General features: G+C 51.4%; 1 protein-coding gene across 1 annotated transcript in view; it reads right to left on the bottom strand.

Moving 5' to 3' along the window:
* The window catches only part of RAB10 (RAB10, member RAS oncogene family), a 46,872-nt gene extending 29,567 nt beyond the window's left edge, over positions 1 to 17,305 (bottom strand). The window contains exon 1 of the mRNA XM_075086381.1: positions 16,786 to 17,305. Coding sequence (XP_074942482.1) covers positions 16,786 to 16,912 — 127 coding nt within the window. The 5' untranslated portion in view covers positions 16,913 to 17,305. The remainder of the gene's footprint in view (positions 1 to 16,785) is intronic.
* Between the last annotated feature and the right edge of the window lie 4,686 nt (positions 17,306 to 21,991).

The raw sequence follows: 21,991 nt of genomic DNA, 5'->3' as shown, positions 1-21,991 counted from the left end.
AAATAAGAGTGTTATTTACTTCTCAATAGGCTGATCAAGCCCTACAAGCCTCTCCTAGGGACCTGCCATGGCTCTTTCCTGAATCTTCACTTTTTCAGTACAATTTTACAGTATCTTTATAAAACTGTCTTTACAGACTAAGTTGCACTAATACCATATCAGTACAGAGTTGGTAACGTAAGGGAGAACTCAGGCCAGATCATCTCCTACCAATTAATCTATTCTTAACGAAGCAGATGACAATTGTGTGAGGCAGCAGCCTCTCGGTATGACCTACATTCTTCCATTCTAGATGCCTGCATTTGTTGTGCTTTCACATGCTGTCACACATCACGGAACAAACAAGCAACTGCAGTAGGGCTCAGCTTTGCGGGGATATTTGAGATATCAACACTGACCGATACGGGGGACTCGGCTGAATGTTCATTTTGGTGACAAATCCAGCCCTTTGCCTTATATCCCCCCAAACATCTGGCTTAATCCCACACACACAACAGAAGGCCATTGTTACCCAGCCTGACCTTTTATCTGGGAAAGGTCATGGAGCGCGAGTCATTCACGTCCCCGCTTGCAGAAAACGGGGGACCCTCACACGGCACTGCTGCCTCCCCCCCGCAGCCGCCGGCCAGCGCAGAGATGAACACCACCGTTCAGAGCTACGAGATTCAGAACAACGAGAGTGAAGGCCGCTTTCCCAACCTGAAACTCTTCTTGAAGTGTTCCTGTTCCCCTTCAAAGCGGCAGGCAGGCTGTAGGAGCGCAAGCTTCCTTTGTGCATCAGATCGTTTCAAGGATGTATATTAAATGTAGGTCAAGACTACAGCCTTCTAGTGCACCAATATTTTTCTCTCACTGCTAGCCTCACTTGAAACCACTTGATCATTCTTCAGAGATTTATATTAAGATCACAGATTAACACCTACATGTTAATTCTGGAGGAAATAATTACAAAAGACAAGGTTGCTACCAGAAACTCTTTAAGAGCACTTGGGGCAATATTAATCAATAAATAAAACTCAAATTACCAAGGAGACAGAGGTATTGTGAATTGCCTGTTCTCTGTACACCAGGTTGCTGCACCTACATAGGAACTGAGTGGCTGAGGGGGCTGGGGGGGTTTAGCCTGGAGAAGAGGGGGCTGAGGGGAGCCCTTCTCGCTCTCTGCAGCTGCCTGAGAGGGGCTGCAGTGAGGGGGGGGCTGGTCTCTGCTCCCAAGTCACCAGTGACAGGACGAGAGGAACCGGCCCCAAGCTGCGTCAGGGGAGGTTTAGGTTGGATGTGAGGGAAAATGCCTTCCCTGCCAGAGGGGTCAGGCCCTGGCACAGGCTGCCCAGAGAGGTGGGGGAGTCACCGTCCCTGGGGGGGTTCCAACACCGTGCAGCCGTGGCACTTGGGGCCATGGTTTAGGAGGCCTGGGGGTGTTGGGTTGGGGGTTGGACTTGATGATCCCAGAGGTCTTTTCCAACCTTAATGATTCCATGATTCTATTCCATGAACTGTGACCTTATACCCCTCCACTATTCTTGTCACCTACATTTTAAAAATTAATCATCTTCAGAAACAAATCTTGACACCTCTTTTATTCTACTTTACTCCCCTCCAATGTATGGAAATCCTTTACTCTTATGCACTGGGTACCTGCAGACATAAACCTTTATATAAACTGGAACACAAGGACAAGATTCTTTTTCCACACATCATGTCCACACATTTAGGTCCAGAAGCCACAAGGCTGTAAGGAAGCAAGCAGTATTAACAAGTCAAGAATTCCATGAAGCTGCTTCTCCTCGAGTGGCACTGGTCAGACGTTTAACAGATTGATTACAACATGAAGTGCTGTTCATCCCCATACCTGGAATTAAAACAGCAAAGCCAAATAATCACAAGGTAAGAAAGGCACCAGTACCATTCAGGACGTGGTCAGAGTTGAGGTGCCATCACATGCACCCACTTGGAAGGCATTTTAAAACGGCACTGCCTTGTTCAGCAATGACACAGACAGTGGCTTACCACGGATTTTCCATATATCTCAAGCTCCAGCTCCCTTACTTCATCTGCTGCATATGTATGAAAACCGACACATAAACAAAAAGCCAGTAATGAAGTTTATTTGCAAAGATTAGTACAAAACACAACATTCCTGTAAAATGAGGATGACGACTCTGCCAAGGGAGGAACTAAGATACATGACATTAAAAGAACTAATTAGAGGTGCCTGACTGGATGTCTGTAAGGAAAGGTGTCTTGCTGAACTAAAGATAAAGCTACAAGAGTTCAGATCAAGACTGCTTCTAGTAACCCTTCCTTGAGAAGTATCATGTCCTCCTCCTCATTCAAAGGGAGTGACAACGGCACATGCATTCATGCCTTAGCAAGTCAAACCACACTTTTGGGTGGTTAACAGATGCACCACTGGTGATTTAAATTGACCCCAGCAGAAAAGAACAATGCGGGTTTCTACCTCTGGCAAAGCAACAGGGGAGCAGACTTTGGGGGAGCTCTTTAACTGAGGGACCTGGACAAGCAGGAGAGGTGGGCCCATGTGAAACTCCCAAGCTTCCACAAGGGCAAGTGCAGGGCCCTGCACAGGGGTCGGGGCAGCCCCCGGGATCAGTCCAGTCTGGGGGATGGAGGGGTGGGGAGCAGCCCTGCCCAGAAGGACTTGGGGGTGCTGGAGGTGAAAAGCTGGACACGAGCCGGCAATGTGCGCTCGCAGCCCAGACCCCCAGCCATCCCCCAGGCTGCATCCCCAGCAGCGCAGGCAGCCAGGCAAGGGAGGGGGTCCTGCCCCTCTGCCCCGCTCTGTGAGACCCCCCTGCAGCGCCGCCTCCAGCTCGGGGCTCCTCAGCACGGGACAGACACGGGGCTGTTGGAGCGGGGCCAGAGGGGGCACAGAAATGCTCCGAGGGCTGGAGCCCCCCTGCTGCGAGGCCGGGCTGGGAGAGCTGGGGTTGTGCAGCCGGAGAAGGGGAGGCTGCGGGGAGACCTTATTGCGGCCTCTCAGGGCTTGAAGGGGCTGATAAGAAAGGTGGGACAGACGTTTTAGCAGGGCCTGCAGCGACAGGACAAGGGGTGATGGGTTTAAACTAAAGGAGGGGAGATTCAGACTAGAGAGAAGGAAGGAATTGTTTCACGCTGAGGGCGGTGAAAGCCTGGCCCAGGCTGCCCCGAGAGGTGGTCGATGCCCCATCCCTGGGAACACCCAAGGCCAGGCTGGACGGGGCTCTGAGCAACCTGCTCTGGCTGAAGGTGTCCCTGCTCATGGCAGGGGGTTGGGCTGGGTGGCCTCTAGTGGTCCCTTCCCACCCAAACCGTTCCATGATTCTATCAACTGCTGCAGCTCAGCCTATGAATCCTGGCCCGCCAGACCCTCAGGGTACTGTGCACCGAAGAGCACGCTACGGCCACATCCAGCAGAGAGTCAGCTGATGGCAAGGGATGTTCCCAGGACCAAGAACTTCAGCCAGTGGGCTACGTGTTCATGGCAGTTTTGATCTCATGGTTTTGATTTGGGAGCTAGCACTCTCCATATCAGGGCCTGGGCAAAGTTCAGGAGATAACCAGGGCAAGGACCATTTCCCAATAAAATGGATGCCGACGCCAGGTTCCGGACATCAAGCGAGAGCCGTTTCCAACGGTTAGGAATCTGGCACGTTTCACTTAAGCATCAAGTCAGCAGACGTGTTCAAAGCACTGCTGCCATGAACTCTGGGTGCAGGGAGTCTACCTGCCATTCACGCCAAGCAAACTAAAATTGAGGTCCCAGGCAATGGCGAAGGTTCAGAGCGTCTCACTACGGTGCACACGTAAGCTGTCACCTACAACAGGGACAGAAGCCATTTCGCAGGTCAGAACCAGTCGTGAAGCCTTCTCATCTCCTCCTCCTCAGCTGCCTTCATCTCATTTATAAGCATTAGTGCAACTTTGGTCTAGTGTAGTCTAACTACATACAGCCTATAACGCTCAGGGTTAGGCAGTCCTCGATACACCACGCTGTGCGGAAAGATCTGAGGCGGCCACAGAAAGCAAGCAGCCCGAGCAGCGAGGGACCCACAGGCTCTCTCTTCACTTAACCATAATCCTTTCAGTGAAGGATTTTCAGAAGTCATATGAAAGTGCAGTTCAAATTTACATGTAAAAAAACTGCTCAGAAAGAAAACCAAAGCTTCCTGTTGACACCACCTACGCTGCCACTTAGGTCTGTGAGACCATGCAGTTTCAGCACAAGCAGTCACTTCTTGCAGAAAAAAAACTTTATCATTGTTATTCCAGCAGTTAAACCTTACACAAGGCTCCCCACAAACAAAACAAAAAAAGAAAATGAACAAAGGAACTATTTCAGCAATGTTTTATGCATACCGAGAGACAAGAGACCGTAAGGTTTTTATTCATAAGGTAGTGGGGGGGAAGGGAAGTAAAGGAAATTAAGCTCTAGCAAAAAACAGTACTTACTTCAGAGTTGCTCCCATGCAGCAATCATCTCTGCTTAGTGCCAGTTAATTCCAGGTTCAAGGGCTGATTTAATTCTCTGCCATCACATCTTTCGTTTTCTAATATACTCAAACTCCTGGCCCAGCTAGCAGAGTTCTGCCAGCCACCTTTACCAGCATGTGTTTTGAGAGAGGGCATCACACGGAGCAGCCACATCTCCCTGCGAATCCCTCCATCAGCGAAGCCCGTTAGGGCCTGTACCTAAAATCATGGCAGGGAAAGGTCTGGACTCCAGCAAGCTGACAGCCCCCACAAAAACTCACCACTAATTGGAATTCTACCCTGAACCACCAAACATGTGTGCGAAGTACCTTCAAGTTCAATTACAGTCGGTTAAATCAGTTTTCATACATGTCTTAGCCTACTTATGCTGTATTTGTTCGCTAAAAAGTAACTACGGTACTTGAACCCGCTTTCACATAAACTGCTTCTATTTATAAAAGAGAAAATTTGTCGCTACTTGCTGTAACAGTAATTTTGTCCTCAAGTTGCATAAAAATAAAATTCAAGTTGGCACTTACCCTGGCTGATTTATACTCATCAGATTGACAAGACAGATAATACATAAATGAAGGGAAGCAGATTCATTCTTTGTTGAAGAGGCAGGTCATTAAAAAGGGTCAGCCAGTCAAACCGTTACAAACGGTCAGAAGCTCAAGAGGAGCCCAGAAGCTCTCTGCCTTCCCAACTTCCGAAATGAGGACTTCTGCAGTGCAGAAACTCAGATCAGTTACTTCTTTCAATAATTAAAACTCCTTACTGCTAGAACTACTGAAGAAAGACCATCACTTAGTTTTCCGACCAGGCGACTCACTGGAACGCACACTTTCTGCTGAACCCACTGACCTACATTTGATTAGTTTCAGCTACGCCGGCAGATGAAAGGCACAAAATGCACCAGAACCCCCCCCACCGGTACCACGCAAGGGTTTCAGACTTTTAACAGCAAAACCGCGGAGTCACTGATTCTCCAGTTGTTTCCACACAGATTGACGTTTGTTTGCATGATGCAGTCACCATCACTATTGGAGAAATGAAATCTTGTAGTGCTTTACACGCTTCACACTATGCCTGGAGTCCCTCAAAGTCAGTGCAGCTTTATGAGGGCCAGGTAGTCACTGCACTTGGACTTGTGTTTTCTCTAGTGATACAGACTACGAGCTGCATTTTACAACTCACTGAAAAGAATACATGTGCTTGTAAGTGACTACTTACTGCTGGAAAACCAGGTTTCTTTCATTACAAACAGAAAATACTGCCATTATTTATGGAAGTACCCCACCTCAAGCTACCTAGACAACACCACAGCAGCAAGTTTTGTCGTCGTTGGCATCAGACACGCGCTGACATTGCTAAAGCACCAAGCAGTGCAGTCTAAGATGCTGTCTCCGCATCATTCCCATTAACAAGAGGGTTGGAGATAGGCTGGGACCCCATCTTTTCTATGTAGAATTTTCAATACAGAATCACTGCGTAAGGACACACCTACTATTTCCTACACAGACTCCAAAGACCGGCATTGTGCCTAGTGTTAAATATAGCATGTTCAGTTTTGAAGCTCCACTGCTTGCGCTACATCTGTGCTATTTAATCCATACTTAACTGAAGCAGTTGCCATACAATCTAGGATGTTTTTGGTTACTGAGTATCAACATAAACATATATGAACCTTGGGTATGGGAGTAAAAAGCTTTATTTATGAACCCTTCAGCATCAAGAAACACAGAGACTTCACAGAGTCAGAACACAGCAGCAGGTATTTATCTCTGGTTTACACCAAGTTCTAGGAATCTGCAGACAACTTCCACACCGCGAGCACCAGAGCTATATGGCACAGTGTGACCATGAGGGTTCCTCCATCTCCCTGCTCTTGGAGATCACATATACCACCAGATGTTTCCACCCAACCTCTGAGTTCTCCAGTGAGTGCGGAGATAAACAGCAGTGTTGTCAAGCTATTAGCAAGAAAAAAGATTGAAGAAAAAAGGCCTATTGCTACAATACTGCCCAGAAGCATCATACTTGTCAGTAAGCATTACCACCTCTTTTAGATATTGCTGCAACACTCAAATTGAAGGCACAGAAAGAGCCTGAGAAACAGGAATTATGTACAGTTGAAAGGGTGGAAATAACTGGAATAATGTCAGACGACACGCCTAGAATCAGAAGTTATTGATACCCCAAACCATCAGCCTCTTGCAAGGCAGCACCAGAGGCCGTAAGACTTGATTGGATTCTTTAGTTTGCTGTACATTGGCTACACCTCACGTACCAGAAGAAAAAAGCCTCAAGCTAGCACCTCGCCAGCTCTCAACTCCAATGAAAAGGCATCAGGCCTCAAGACAGTGGAAATAGATGCTCACTTGCAAGGCAACCAGAGAGACTCCTGGTTTCAATTCTCAGGGAATAAACCCATTTCCCTTTGCACTGAAGGGAGCCAGGAGTGGTTGCAGTCAGCCACCCTGCCTCCCCAAAGGTCCTGCTCCAGCTTCCCATATCCCACATCCATTCTGCAACTAAGCATCTCACTACGATATTGAAAGGGACTATGTTCAAAAAGGACATCAGGAAAGAACTGGGGTTAAAGAGTTTTCCCAATAGCTGGACCAGCAGCACTGTAAGTTACAGGGTGAGAAAGCACAACACTGACAGCAGCTCTGACCAAGGAGGTGCCTGCTCAGAGCTCGGCAGCAGCAGCACTGAAGCTCCTGCAAAAGCTAGATCAGGAGCACCTGAACTTGCTCTGAGCAAGACATCACATGCCTTCTTTATCAGCTGTTTCTCCTACCCTCTTAAAAACCACTTTGTCAGAAGCTCTTTTCAAAGCTGGTGGCCTTATCTAATGCTCTGAAGATCAAAAGGAGGCCTCCAGCAGGAATCTCTCCAGACTGTAGTGCTTTTGATCGTACCCAGCAGCAGCTCCAACACACACTGGGAATTTGGACCCTCAATACAGCTCCTGTCCTGGCACCCAGGACCAACAGCGAGACTAAGGCAGGCTGTGGAGCACGTGCTTGTCACACCCCACAGCAGGGCCACGTTAACTCGGGTTGCTTGGGGTCTCTTCTAGAAATACTTCCGTTATCCCAAGGGCAGGAGTCCCATCAGCTCTCTGCATTTCTGTTCCAGTCGCAGACCAGCCTCATAACAATTTTTTCCTAAGACCCAGGTTGAATTTTCCCTGTTGCGACACACCTCCACTGCATCTTGCCCTCAGGAGCCGCCTCAGACAGCACCGCAGCATATGTCAGGTGGCCGCATCCTCCTGCTTCTCCTGCTGGGTCAAGGTCTCAAGCACACTGGGGCAGCTGCTGCAGCCAGCACCAGGACACGCGCTCCATGGCACACAGCCACCACAACTGAGCAGACACTAGCGCTGGGTTCTCAGAGCCCCCTTCCATGCAAACCACCAGCGGTGCGGTTCACTAGTCCTGCTCGCTGCAGTAGGAATAAGAAGCATCAGATTTCTCACAGAATTCACATTTCTGTTCCCTGCTGTCCCAGACATGCCAAGATGCAGCACAAAATTGAAAGGACTAGCCTGAAGGATCTTTGGTCTTGCCAGAAACTTGAGTAGCTAAAACAAAAAATAAAATCATTTTGTTGTTTACCGGCAAGATCAAAAAGTTATGCTGAGATGAAAGCATTGCACAGTATGCTTGATGAAACAGAACTGCTGGTGGGATTCACTTAACCAACAATTACACAGCTATATTTAAGCTACACATCTAAGCTTCCTCTAAGGTGAGAGGTATATGTACTGCCATGTTCAAATGGATGGAGTTTCTTATTTTCCTTCACCCGATTACAGAAGGAGCCTAGACAGCCAGCTCATGCTGACAGCTCAGCCTTTAACAAGCCAGGTATGCTAGAGAAATCCCATTTCAGAACAGGAAGAGAAGAGGGTAAGACACAGACTAGAGCAAGCCTTGGAAGGTGTGAAATTAAGATTGATACCTAAGGAACTGGAAACACCTAAGTATTGCTACCAACATTTTCAGCTTTTTAAATTATCAAAGTTCAGTCATTTACTGTAGATCTGCAACAGTAAAAAGGTTTAAGAAGTGCAGTCGAGTTAGTTACCTACAGAGAAGTCAGCTGCCAGGAGGTTCTGTGGCGAGGAACAACAGGTAACATGCCCATGGTTAGAAGGGCAGGAGAGATATGACACTTGGCACATCAATATGTTAATTTCATATGCCTGAAGTCAATAACTGAACATCTGAATTAAAATTTGAAATCGCTTTTAGTCTAGAAGACTAAACTGCTGGTAAGACCACGACATAACCATTTCAGATGGCAGAGTAACTGTTTATTGGGGACCAGGTACATACTGTTCTGTGAATGTTGTCACAGAAGACACACAGGAGTTTGATCTCACAAGCCTCAGATGACACAACTTGACAAGACTGGCCTTAAGTAACCTTCTGACAGGCTTGTAAATCTAAGGACAGGCAAGTAAGTGGTACCATAACCCTGACCTAAAATGGGTAAACACCTGAAGTTATCACAGTGCTACTTGTCCACATAGCCACATCTTTTAAGGATTCTGGAGCTCAGATCTTGGGCCAAGACGGCCTCCTACTGAGCATATCGTCAACAACATGCACAGTGGGACCAAGTGTGCTCTCAGTTAGGTTGCAGGTGACATGGAGCTGAGTGATGTGGCTGACACGCCTGAGGGACAGGATGCCATGCAGAGGGACCTGCTAACCCAAACCGTTCCGTGATTCAATGACACTGATCACAGCCCTGTCAGACTGTGGTATAAAGGAACTCCCAGTACACAAAGCAGCACGCCACACCAGACCCACGTTATCGTGAAGAGACTGTTTCCAGCACTCCCCCAGTCCAACAACTGCTTCAGCGTATCTGGTATCTGTACAGCTCACCATTAGCCCAAATATGAAAACACATGATTTTGAAAAGTGTCCTTGAGGAAAAAGCTGTACAGGTATGGATGTCAGTGTCGGTGTTCTGCGCTTAACAGCAATGAAGCAAGCAGGCCTATCTCAGGGAGCACTGAGTCAGATTTTGGAAATGCAAGACACAAACGGGTATTTCTCCAGGTCATGCAGTATAAAACAGTCACAATCCCCATGGGGAAGAAAGCCTCGAGTTGTTTTATCTACAGAAAAGAACAAAAACATGCAGAGATTTCTAGTTAAACCCACACAAGACTTCTAGTTAAACCCACGCAGAAAAGAAAAACCCACACAGTTAAGTTGTATGGAAACACTAAACATTCGGGAAGGCTTGGAGCAGCAGCAGCTCTGGTCCCTCTCCTGTTTCCACAGGGCCAGACAGGGGATTCCCAAAGCGCTGGGAATTTGACAAGCCCATTCTCCACACAGCGTTTCTGAAGGACCTTACCCCCTTGCAAGGGTTACACAAAACCCTTCCCCGTGTTCATTGGAAGGTCACGTAGCAAAACAGGCACCGGCTGCTGCTGTCAGGAGATTCTGTGCAATCTGCTCTCATCCAAGGTCTTTCCTGGGCATCTCTCAGGCGGGACGAAGTATCCTGGCAGGAGCAGGCCGCCCCCAGCTGCCATCCATCCTGAGATTTTCCTGCTCCTTCCTCCACAACACGGCTAAGAACAAGCAGGAACACGCTGCCCTTCCACAGCTCCAGAAAGGAGGAGGAGGAGAGCAAGCTGTCGCCACGCAGACAGTGGAGGTGGCCCACACCCTGCTCCCGCGGCCTGCCGAGACAAAACCCCACACCCGCAGCACCGCTGGACTACAGGCAGCAACATCTGCTTAGCACAAGCTGAAAAAAACAAACACCCTTCAACTTAGGATTAATTTTTCTCTACCCCTTGATGAAGTATTCATCAATAGAGTCTCAACCGATTTGCTAATTAAATATCAATATTAACTTTAAGGGTAGAAAAGATTAAGCCTTTTCTCAGGATAAAGAGAATGGAGTAATGGATTCTTCTTTCGGAAGAGGTAAATCAAGAAATCAAGAGGGCGTCACTTTTCTGCGCCGCCGCTGCCCCCCCTCAGTTGTGCTTATCACTCAACAAGGCACTAAAAAATAGTCCTTGATGTCTAAAATGAAGGCTGCATCCCTGCTTATCAGTTCCCAAGCAAGTTTTCTACCAACGTCAGCAGGCATTTCACTTGGTCTTGTAAAATTCAAGAGCAACCCAGAGAGGCTGTGGGGTCCCTTCCCTGGAGACATTCACCCCCCGCCTGGACGCGGCCCTGTGCCCCTGCTCTGGGGGTGCCTGCTCAAGCAGGGGGTGGGACGGGATGAGCTCCAGAGGGCCCTTCCAACCCCCACCAGTCTGGGATTCTGTGTGATTATTCAGACAGCCTGTCACAAGCTACAGGCCTGCGCTCCAAATCTGAGACATTTCACCCTAGAAAATGTTAGCAACTTCATCCACTCTTTATCTTTGCCCCTTGCTGTCAAAGCGACAGTTCAGCCTCCTCCCGGACACTGCAGTGGCTTAACTGGAGCAGCCAACCTCCACACCGTCCTTCCCATTCGTCTCCACATCTTCCGATCATACTTAGCACATTTAGGTAACAGCTGCCTGTTGGTTTCAGTTGAACATAAATAGCATGTCAGCGCAAGGACAAGCGGAAAAAGGAGCAGCAGGGCTACGTGTCCTGCGCTGCCACAGCACAGGTATGTGCCCGAGTAAGGAGTTCAGCAGCGTTCCCAACCTTCGCCAACTGCTCTTGCCCCGAGGCGGCGACAGCAGAAGCACAGGGAGAGAAGCAAGCCCAGTTTAGGGTTTGTTTCACACTGGGGGCAGGGAGGAGGGAACACCCCACTGGCGCTGCTGCCAAGCACTTTGTAGGCATGAACAGCAGCCCTAAAGTGAATTTTCAAAAGTAACCTCTCGGTATAGGTACCACCTATTCCAGTGTTTCCATGTCCCCAGGTGCCCTATGCACTCTGCCAGCACAGATTTATACGGTAACAGAAGACACTGGGATCAGGGAACCGATCCAGCTCAGCTAAAAAAAATAGCTATGTTAAAATAAAAAAAAAAGTTTCCAGCCAGCTCAGTTCCTCAGCTCTTCATACAGCTATCAACACACTTATCAGCGCTGCAAGGCAGGCACAGCAAAACTGCTGCTCATCACCTGTGGCCCCAGATTAAAAGAAGAAAACCAAGAAACCAAAAACCCAAACACCCTCAATCATACTCTACTGTACCACAGGTCCAATTCGCTCTGTAACCCTTCTCCCGGGCACCCCAGCAGACAGGGGGAGGAGAAAACCACTCTCTCCAGGCCCAAGAATACTCGTTCCACCTCCAGCAACCAAAAGGCGAGGGGATTCCCAAGCTCAATACCGCATCCAGACCATCACGACTAACGGCCACCGATGTACCACTTCAATTTTCTACTTTCATTCTGAACCCATTTATATTTTCCCCTGCAAAACTTCCCATGACACCAAGTTTTACAGCTCAATTACCTATGCATAGAAATGATTTTTGCATCTCTTGCTGCCTGATGATTTCTGGACCACATCTCTTGGAAATGGCTGAACAAGAGTTGGGGTGGGGTCTTGTTGGGGAGGTGGCTTCTTGTTTTGGGTTTGGCTTTTTTTCCCCTAATTCACCTGCCCATGCCAGGAGTCAGACACGGACCGAACCCACGGCCTGGGCACAAGCCAGACTCAAAGCTGGCTGCTGCTCCTGCAAGCCAAGCTATAATTGTGAGACAGAAAAGGACTCCAAGGCAAAAGCAAGCCACTACTTCCAACTGCTGTAGTAATAGTCTCTTTTTGGACCCCAGAAACTACTTGTTTTTCCAACTTCATTGCAACTTCCATGCAGCCAAAAGCATTTTCACAATTCAAAACATAATTTGCAGCTAGCTTGCTTTCCCACAATCTACCAAGTTTTTCCCCCTTCTCTACGTGGGGCTCCTTCCTTGCCAGTATTAATATATCACACAATCATGGGCAAACAAATCCTCATAAGATGTCCAAAGAAACCTGTTATATTCACTATTTTTGATATCTGAGGACTGATTTTAAAAGATTTCACTGCTTAAATGTACCAATCTGCAGCGATGCCAAAGCAAGTGCTCAGCAACTCAAAATAGTTTCTAATAAAGGCCAAAGAAATTTAAAAACCTGGAAGAAAGATTTCATCAGAAAGCAGTTTTCAGCTACCTTTGCATTTAGAAGAGCAGTTTTGCACACTCCTAGCACAGCTTTGGCCTCAAGACCTTGCTGTGCTCAAAATAAAATATGGGGTGAACAAACTTCAGAAGAAATCGCACTGCTTTTCCTCCCCCTCTCTGGATTTGTGGAGCTGCAGTCAGCGCGAGCAAAGACCAGAAGTACAGAACACAACTGCATCTTCGGTACAGGTTAAGGTCCACGAAAGCTTTACCTGCATCAGTAGCATTTAGAGGGAATCTAACAATGATTGCACGCGCTTTGCTCTCTCGAGCACATTACCAGAGGTAGGCAGATTTCATGGGAAAACATTTTTTGTGACTCATCTTAATTTGCATTTTTACTTCGTCAAACAATAGCAATTACAAGCTCAAGTTCAGTTTTGACATTCAAATTTTCAGGCAGGCATCCTTGCAAGAACAGCCCTCTCTACCTGCGTACGCCCAGGCAGCAAAGGCCTGCGCTCTACCTGCTGACCCTGCACGGCTTCAGGCAGCACACCCGCAGAGCTCCCACCGATCATTTTTCGATGGTTCATTTCAAGCTGTCATCGACACATTTAATGCCAATAAAAGATGACTAAAGAAAATAAAGATCTCGGGTATACATTGACTGGAAGTTACTTATACTAATATTTTTAACACTAAAAATAAGGACAATCTGCTGGTAGCATGCGTGGCAGCAGAGAAAGCACTAAAATTAGGAGCATTTGGGGAGAGGGGAGACCAGGTAACAGTCTGTTTAAGAGAAGCCTCCAGTACGTTCCTGCCCAGAGGAACAGCTACCACTGACAGACCTGACCCAACCACAAAGCACAACCAAAAAGTCACCACAATTTCTCAAAAAAAAAAAAAGATACCATAAAAATTATTCTTGCACTGGATAATTACTGAAGAGCTATTAAAAATAAGAAGGGTTTGTGACAGACTAAGTCTTCTATAATTTATTCCTTTTCTACCTGAAAACAGCAACACAGCATTTGAGGACAAGGCCCCTGCTCTCTCCGGGGAGGTTACGATGACTTAGGGATTCTTGCAGAAGAGCCATCTGGATTATTTATAGAACCTCTAGACAGGGTAATGAAATCATTCACACAGGCACCTCATCACGTCCAAAAGCTTAACTGCTGTTTTAGCAGGAAATATTAGATTGAAGTGATTCAAAGTCAAATGTTAAAGAGAGTATACAGAGTTAACCGTACAGTAAATTGTACCCAAACTGCCATCATGGATCACGCTTAATCAGTCCTTAAAATGCGCGAAGATGAAAGTAAGTGAATACAAGTTACTAACGTGAACTAGAAATGCATTATTATTGCATCTTCACTTACATACGCAGGCGAGCCTTTGGTTTTATAGCATTAGAACACTTCCTCCCCACTCGTCTTTTATATACACCGGCTAGTTTCAATATTCATCAAGACCCATCTTCTCCTGTAAAGACGAGAAGGACCGAACCAGTCCCTGCTTACAGCCATCAGTACTACCGTGCATTTTACATCCTTGACTATCTCACGCTCTCAGTGGAGCTCAGCGTAAACACAGAAGAGCTAACCACCTACCAAGTAATTTTTTTTTAAAAATAAGGGGAGATCCAGCCAACAAGCCAGTCACCTTCAATGTCACCTGCTGTGTACACAAGTGCTTTGGAAACCATATTTCCTTGTTGCTACAGGTCAAAGACTCCATCTGAGGTTTTTCCTGAAACTCTCCTCTTCCGGCTGCAAAACCAGCCCAAGCTGTGCAGCTACCGCGGTGGGATTTATTGCAGCAGATACCACCAGGCAATGCACCTCTTCAGGCTCCACGTTACCCTCCTGGATTGCCACTGCTGCAGCACAGGAAGACCTGAGAAAGTCTAAAAAGCTGTGGTTACTGGTGGCAGTTTGACATAACATATCTTCAGATGGATTACTCAATCGCTTTGTTGTAATAATGCGGAGGACAACCAAGCGAACAGGTGTTTTAACCCAGTTAAGAGCTTTTTCCTTCATGTATGGGCTGCTTTTTAGAAGGTGCTAATGTAGAGGCTTCCCTTCTGACCGACACTGCTTACGCAGACACCCTCCCACCAAGTTTCCTCATTAACCAATTACTTACAGAACAGCTAAGGAAACAATACATTTAAGACATCTTTGGGCAGTTAAGCATCTGGAATCCAGCACCACACAGAAAAAAAATCTCTTTGTATCCCAAAATCTGCTAAATTCCACTGTGAAGATGCAAGTCTGACATGTTCTGACAGAGCGGCCAGTCATCAGGTGGTGTTCACAGCTTCCATTCCCAGGCGTTGAGTTCAGAGTTTAAGAAATACAACTCGTTCGCCTTCCCGTACCGCTTCTTTTAGGTACTCCAGAAACACCTACTGGTTTAAATCGCTTTGACTGTTGAGAAATGCTTCCAAACTCCACATGTGCACACTTGCTACTAAATCTAACGATGTTCTAGAGCTTGAACACTCAAAAACTGCAGTGATATCGACAAAGAACTCATCACTAGAATCACTAATAATGCACAAGTTCTCTGGAGCAAGAGGCACCATATATCCGCTGACTTCTTAACTAAGACATTGACTATTTTTAACCTTGAGAATTGAAATAAACCTTCCCAGCAAACTCAGAAAGCAACAAACGCCATGTGATCCAGGCAAGAATTTGCCAGGCAGTGCAGAACCACGCTATGGCCACAGCAGCAAAATAAATACAGCCTTCAATAGTCAAGGTATGTGATGTTAAGAGAGAAGATAAAGTGACTGCCATGCACAGGCCCCCCAGAACAATTAAGCAAAACTCCAAGTTGAGGCCCTAAGAGCTTTTAGGTAACAACTCTGCCTTGCCACTTAGTTGTCCCAAATATGCTTTCTTCCACTTGAAATTAGCCAAGCCTTGCTTAAGAGCATCTTTTTATGTCTTGTAGTCTGAGCTGCAATTTTTAGGGTGATGTTTCGACACTGATGAGGAAGTACGCAGACGCACACTTACACCTAGCACTATGATTGACACTGATACTGTGTTCTCCTGCCCTTGGTGAACACCTGTGCGGCCAGTCATTTAAGGGATTTATATCAGGCACAAAAAGCCAGATCCAATTCAAGCACACCCCATCCCACCCCCCCAAAAAAAAACCTTTCTTTTTTCCAGATGTGCATGGGTATCTGCACACTTTACACCAGCGGGTACTGCAAGAAAGAGCGGAAGCATGAATTCTCTTAAATTGCCAGTCAGTCACACCAAGAGGGTGAGAAGCTGCTGACCTGAACTCTTCATCTGCAAAACAAGGCTGTGCTCAGGGGAAGGAAAACAAAACTCTCTGATAAACCTAGGGAGAAAGGATGTTAGGTACAAGGCCTGTCTCCCAGCACAGATTAAGCAGAAAGAGGAAAGCCTAGGAAAACACACAGCTCTCCTTTATGGTGCCGAAGGAGCCAGGAGCTGCATGCCAACGAAAGGCTAAAGTCAGCTTTGCCAGGAGCCCGGTGGCTGGCTCACCGGCGAGGGAAGGACAGCTTTGTTGGGTGAGAAAACAGACCCCACCCACGAGTGTAATCATTTCTGCTAAGCCACATCAATAGCAGGGAAGCTACTGGGCAGGGATGGCAACCCCACCTCCCTCATGCGTGCAGGGGGCTAGAGATTAACCACTGACAGAAGGAGCCAGGTGGGCTCTGGCTGTAGCTGGCAGAGGGTGCGGGGGACACCTGCCAGCACAACCCCCAAGGGAGGGAAAGAGAGGGTCGCTCAGGGTCACCGACACCGGAGAAAACTGCTGCGCCCGACTGCGGAGAGAAACCAAACCATTCCTCCCTGCAGCAGAGGCGAAGCCGGTGCCGGGTGTGACCAGGGCGGCCGGTGCTCCCAGGGTTTCATGGCGACAGCCAAAGCAAGGAGGAAGGCGTGGGGAGGGGGGGACGGGGGGTCCCTGAGGACACTCGGGCGCGGGTGCTGACACAGGAGAAAAGATGACCAAAAGCTGCGAGGCTGGGCGGAGAGGGGGGCTGCAGGAGCCCAGGGCAGTGGGAATGGGGTGGGAGCGGGGGGTCCGCTGTGGGGGCCCGGCCGAAGGACCCCCGGGAGGGGCTGAGGACCCCCCCCCCCGCGGAAAAGGGGGGGCTGGGGACCCCCGGAGGGGAGGCACTGACCGATGGTGGAGATGAAGGTGGTGTTGAAGGCATCGTCGGAGAAGCGGAAGAGCACGCAGGTCTTGCCGACCCCCGAATCCCCGATGAGGAGCAGCTTGAAGAGCAGGTCGTAGGTTTTCTTCGCCATGGGGAGGCGCGGCGGCCGCCGCCGCCCGCTCCGGGCCCCCGCTCGCCTCCGCCGCCCCTCTTCACCGGGCGCCCTCTCCGCGGGTCCGCCCGCCCGCCCCGGCCGGCAGCACCGGCCTCGCCAAAAAGGCGGCGGCGGAGGAGGAGGAGGAGGAAGGAGGAGGGGGCCCACAAAATGGCTTCCTGTCGCGGGGCGGCCCCGGCGCTTCGCGCTGCTCCCCGCACCCCCACGGGCCCGCTGCTCCTCACGGGGAGACGGCGGCGCCCGGCCTCATAACCCCTCGGTTCGGCTAGGCTAGGCTCTGCTCAGCTAGGCTCGGCTCGGCCCGGCTACTCGCAGGCGCTGCCGAGGCTGCGCGCGCCGCTCGGTAACGGCGCAGGCCTACGGGCGGGGGCGCGCACGCCCTGACGTCAGCACGCACAGGCGCGCGCGCGCGCACACACCCCCACCCACCCACCCCCCCCCGCCAGACAGCAACAGGGGAGGCCCGCCGCAGAACGCCGGCGTGATGACGCTACCCACGCTCGCGCGCCGGGGCGGGGCCTGAGGGTGGTTCCCGCCTTCCCACCCTTTCCACTCGACTGGACGCCGGCTGAAGTCCCGCCTCCCCGCCTCGCTCCCCCGGGCTCCCATTGGGTACGCCCGCCTGTCAGTCACGCCCTCCCGCCCCGGCGGGAGCGCGGTCCTCCGCTCCCTCCCAGGGACCCGCCGGTGTCGCCCTATGGCCCCTCCTTCCCCAGGCCCAGCGGCCCCTCCGCGGTGTCCCCGGGCTCTGCCGGCCCCCGCCGCCGCCACCGGCCCCCTCAGGGACCCTCTGCTGCAGCCGCCGGCCTTCCCAGCCCCGAGCCTTCACTGCTCGGGCTGCGGCCGCCGGGCCCGGGCCGCAGGGCCTGGGCCCCAGACCGCCCCCCGCCGCCCCGGGGAGGCAGGGGCCGGTCACCGCAGCCCTGCCGCGACCGCCGAGAACCCGCCTGAGCCCAGCGCCGGCTGGGGCCGGGCACCGGAGGGCGTACCGAGGGCCCTGCGCTCCCGGGAACAGCTGGAGCCCGGCCCCGCATTGAGAGGAATCCCCGGGCGGCTTCGTGCGGGCTGTGCCAGAAACGGGGAGCAAAACCCAGATAACAGGCGCGGGACTGGGCCAAGGCGGGAGCCCGGGCGGGTACGTCCCACACATGGTGCGCTCGCAGCGGAGCCAGCACCGGCTCCCGCCGCCGGCGGGAGCGGGGATAATCCCGGCGGCTCTCGGGGCGTTGGGCCGCAGCTCAGCTCTTCTCGGCCGGGAGAGCGAACCATCCCGTAAGAGCCCAGCTGCAGGGTCACCGCCAGAGCCACCCGAAACGCCCTGTCACAGAGGGGGGCTGCTGGAGACCCCGTCGCTTCAGTGTGGAGGGGAACAGCCCTTTCCAAACACGCGAGCAGCTCGCACGCGTTCGAACCCGAGCCGTCCCGCGGCGCGACCCAGCACGCTGCCGGTTGCAGCTCACTCATGTAATGAACTATTCTGCAATCAGTCATTCCCCACTGTTTGCAGGATGAGTTACCTCAAAAGGTTTAATACGAGTCGTATCCCTCCCACCCGGCCTCTTCCAAAGCGACACTCGGGTTTCTATCCTTTGTGTTTTGATTTCTCGGCCTTTGCAGCTCCTGCCTGCAGGCACGAGTCCCCCGCAGTGAGCCGGGGATAAGCCTCTGCCTCAAGAAACCATGAGCTCTCACAGCAGTTTCTCTCCAGGAGCTGACACAGCAGATGGGGCAAGAGTTTTGCGGCTTCGCAAAGAAGGTTTATTTTTAGTGCTTTGCTAGATCAGTTTAAGGGCACCGTACGAAACGCTTCCTGTCTATGGCTGAGCAGATGAGGAGAAAAACACCGGCATCCGTGGAGAGCTGCGCAGGGAAGGCGCTGCTCCAGATAGCGACTGGGGACCTGCGGGCAGGCGGCTTCCACTCAGTCTCCAAAGGTTTATCAGCAGCACCGCATCGCTGGATGTTCACTCCAGTGTTTACAATAACCTTTTGTCCTGGAGAGTTTGTTAGTGGACTTCAAAGAAGTTTATCTTTTAGGATCCTAGAGAGGAAGCAATACAAAGTTTCACATATCCCACTGCCAACAAGACGGGGTATTTTCCGTCTGACGTCTAAGCCTGGCCCTGATCTTAAACGTTACCCGCTAAGGGAGTGGGTCCCACAGGAGATACCCCACCAGGGACAAGGACACCCTTGCTCTTGGTTGCTCGGTGAGTCCCGGTCAGGAAACCATCACTGCAGGGCTGGTAGGTTTGGGGATGTCCAGGGAGAGGCAAAACGCATCTCCCAGCTCTCTCTACCACACATCCTCCCAAGGACCCTCTGCACTGATCTGATCTGAGGAGGGGTAATCACCAAATCAGGAGGAATGTGGTGGCAGAGGAGCGCCAGCAGGAGCCGGCAGCCTCTCCCTGGCTTTATCTGGCTTCCCCGAGCCCACTTGCCAGGAAGAGCTGAGCCGCGGGGGTTGCAACACCACGCCACAGATGAGTGCCCTCCAGATCTCGCCATGGGGAGGGAAAAAGTGAATCACCAGCAAGTTGTGCAACAGTATTTAAGTTTGGGGAGGTTTGCTTGAGAGGAGCAGTGACATGCTAGGCTTACTGGTGTCCTGCTTACTTACCCAAATCCTCTCACAAAGCAGGGCCCAGCCCTTGGCGTGCACAGGGATGGAAAAGGTCTTTGTCATCCGGGAGGCATCAGCAGCCCCACCGCCACAGCGAAAAGCAGCTTTGTTTTCTCCAGCTCCTCCCCCAGCCAAGGCAGGGACAGGGACTCCACTGCTCAGCCACAGGCATGGGTCGGGCCAGCTGAGGAACTTCTGGTCCCACCATTTCTGGTTGCTCACCTTGAGGGATGAGCTCTCATGCAGCCCTCCAGCACAGCGCCTCGGTCACCTGCGGCTCCCACTGCTTCAGCAAAAGAAGCCAAGAAGGCCAGCGGTGCCCTGGGGGGCATGGAAAGGAGCGTGGCCAGCAGGGCGAGGGAGGTTCTCCTCCCCCTCTGCTCTGCCCCAGTGAGGCCACACCTGCGGGGCTGCGGCCAGTTCTGGGCCCCCCAGTGCAAGAAGGGCAGGGAACTGCTGGAGAGAGTCCAGCGGAGAGCTGCCAAGGGCATCAGGGGCTGGAGCATCTGCCTTGTGAGGAAAGGCTGAGAGACCTGGGCTTGTTCAGCCTGGAAAAGAGAAGACTGAGGGGGGATTTCATCAGTGCCTATAAATATCTGAAGGGCGGGTGTCAGGAGGATGGGGCCGGGCTCTTTTCAGTGGTGCCCAACGCCAGGCCAAGGGGCAACGGGCACAAGCTGGAACACGGGAAGTTCCACCTGAACATGAGGACAAACCCCTTCCCTGTGCGGGTGCCAGAGCAGGGGCACAGGCTGCCCAGAGAGGCTGTGGGGTCCCTTCCCTGGGGACATTCACCCCCCATCTGGACGCGGCCCTGTGCCCCTGCTCTGGGTGTGCCTGCTCAAGCAGGGGGTGGGACGGGATGAGCTCCAGGGGTCCCTTCCAGCCCCCACCGGTCTGGGATTCTGTAAGAAATAAGCTTCATCAGAAAGATGAATTCCTGAGGTGGGGAAGTAAAAGCAGTGCAAGGAGGGTTCCCCCCCACTGCTTTTCTCTTTTGCAAATACTTGCATATGTGGTGTTGGGTCTCACCAGGCTTCCTGGCCTCCCTCCTGCCTCCAGCTGATCCGCACAGCCAGATAGAGCTGCTTCCAATAAGGCTGTTTTGCCAGTGGCAGGATCCCGGTTTTCAGAGCAGCTCCTACCACCGCTGCTGGCAGGGTCCGGGTTTCACTGCCTGGGATCGCACGTCCCTGCCTCTAACCCCATCTGCCTCCCAGGCAGGGCTGTAGTGGACAGCCAGAGGATAAGAGGAACAAGAAAGGCAGCTCCCCGTCCCTGAATCGGGGACCATCTCCCCTGTTTTCTGTTCCAGCTGGCACCACCCTGTCAAGAGCAGAAGGACTTGGTCAGCACTTCCAGGCGCGGGGAGGACGCAAAGGTCACGCCGAGCAGAGCCCAGCACGCCTTTGGCAGAGGGCTCTGTGTGCCGGGCACGTCTCTTATTTCTGCACAGTCACCTCGGCTCGGCTTCTGGCGAGGCAGCACCAGCACGGGCGGCTCAGCAGGGCTCTGCCCAGCTGCGGGCAGCATGCTTGGACACTTCTGAGGAGCTTTCTGCCCCTCGCTCCTGCCCAGTCCAGCTCTGTGCCTCCGTCTACCCGTGCCTCTGCCCCTCCGGAGGACTGCCGCCTCCCTCCCAGAGGTTCAGCCCCTCTGTCTGCTGCCAAACGTTTCTGTCCTCTGGCCGTAGCATCGCTTGCTTATGCTGGGTCACGATCCCACGCTGCCGGCGAGCGGGGGAAGAAGCTCCGCATTGTTGTCGTCAGTGCTTTGCAGAGCCAGTCACTGCCTTGTTTTCTAAGGTTTTTTTCACCAGGGAGCAGAGCAGCGATTAGAACAAGGGACTGAGAAGTGGCGATTGCCGGCTCCCCACTGCTGCTGAATGGTGCTTTGACCTCTGACAAGCGGCAGCTTCCCCCACCGGCTCCCGGGGACTCACCGTGTACCTGGTGCAGAGGCAGCGCCGCCTCCGAGTCCTTATTCTTTGTGGAGCAGCTTGAGGTCACAGAAGGAAGGGCTCCCTAGCACCACGTTAATGATAAATAAGTCGTTACCTACAAAGGAAAACGACGCGTTAGTCCCTGGATCAGTGAGGAAAAGGGCCTGCCCCACATGCACTGGGGATTTATCCTGTTTACGGGAGGGTTTGGAGGGATCTCGGGGGGAGCGTGGGAACGCCCCGGTGCGTTTGTTGAGTGCCGTACAACCCAAGCTCTGCCTCTTTCAATTACATCTTGCCAGCAGATTATTAAGTCCTTTAATCTCTGAGCAATGATGCTGATCTAGTTGCCTTACAGACATTGCTCATACCACATCTGTTGAAAACCCGGATCCGAGATAAAAGCCTGGAGCCTCCCACGTGTTTGCCAGCCGTCCCTTTTCCCCTCTCAGCTCTCGAGGGCAGCCCGAGGGCCTGCAGGAGAGGC

The sequence above is a fragment of the Phalacrocorax aristotelis genome, chromosome 3, assembly GCF_949628215.1.
Source record: "Phalacrocorax aristotelis chromosome 3, bGulAri2.1, whole genome shotgun sequence".
NCBI lineage: Eukaryota > Metazoa > Chordata > Aves > Suliformes > Phalacrocoracidae > Phalacrocorax > Phalacrocorax aristotelis.
The sequence above is the reverse complement of the archived record's forward strand: the minus strand, read 5'-3'. Positions and strand labels throughout refer to the sequence as shown.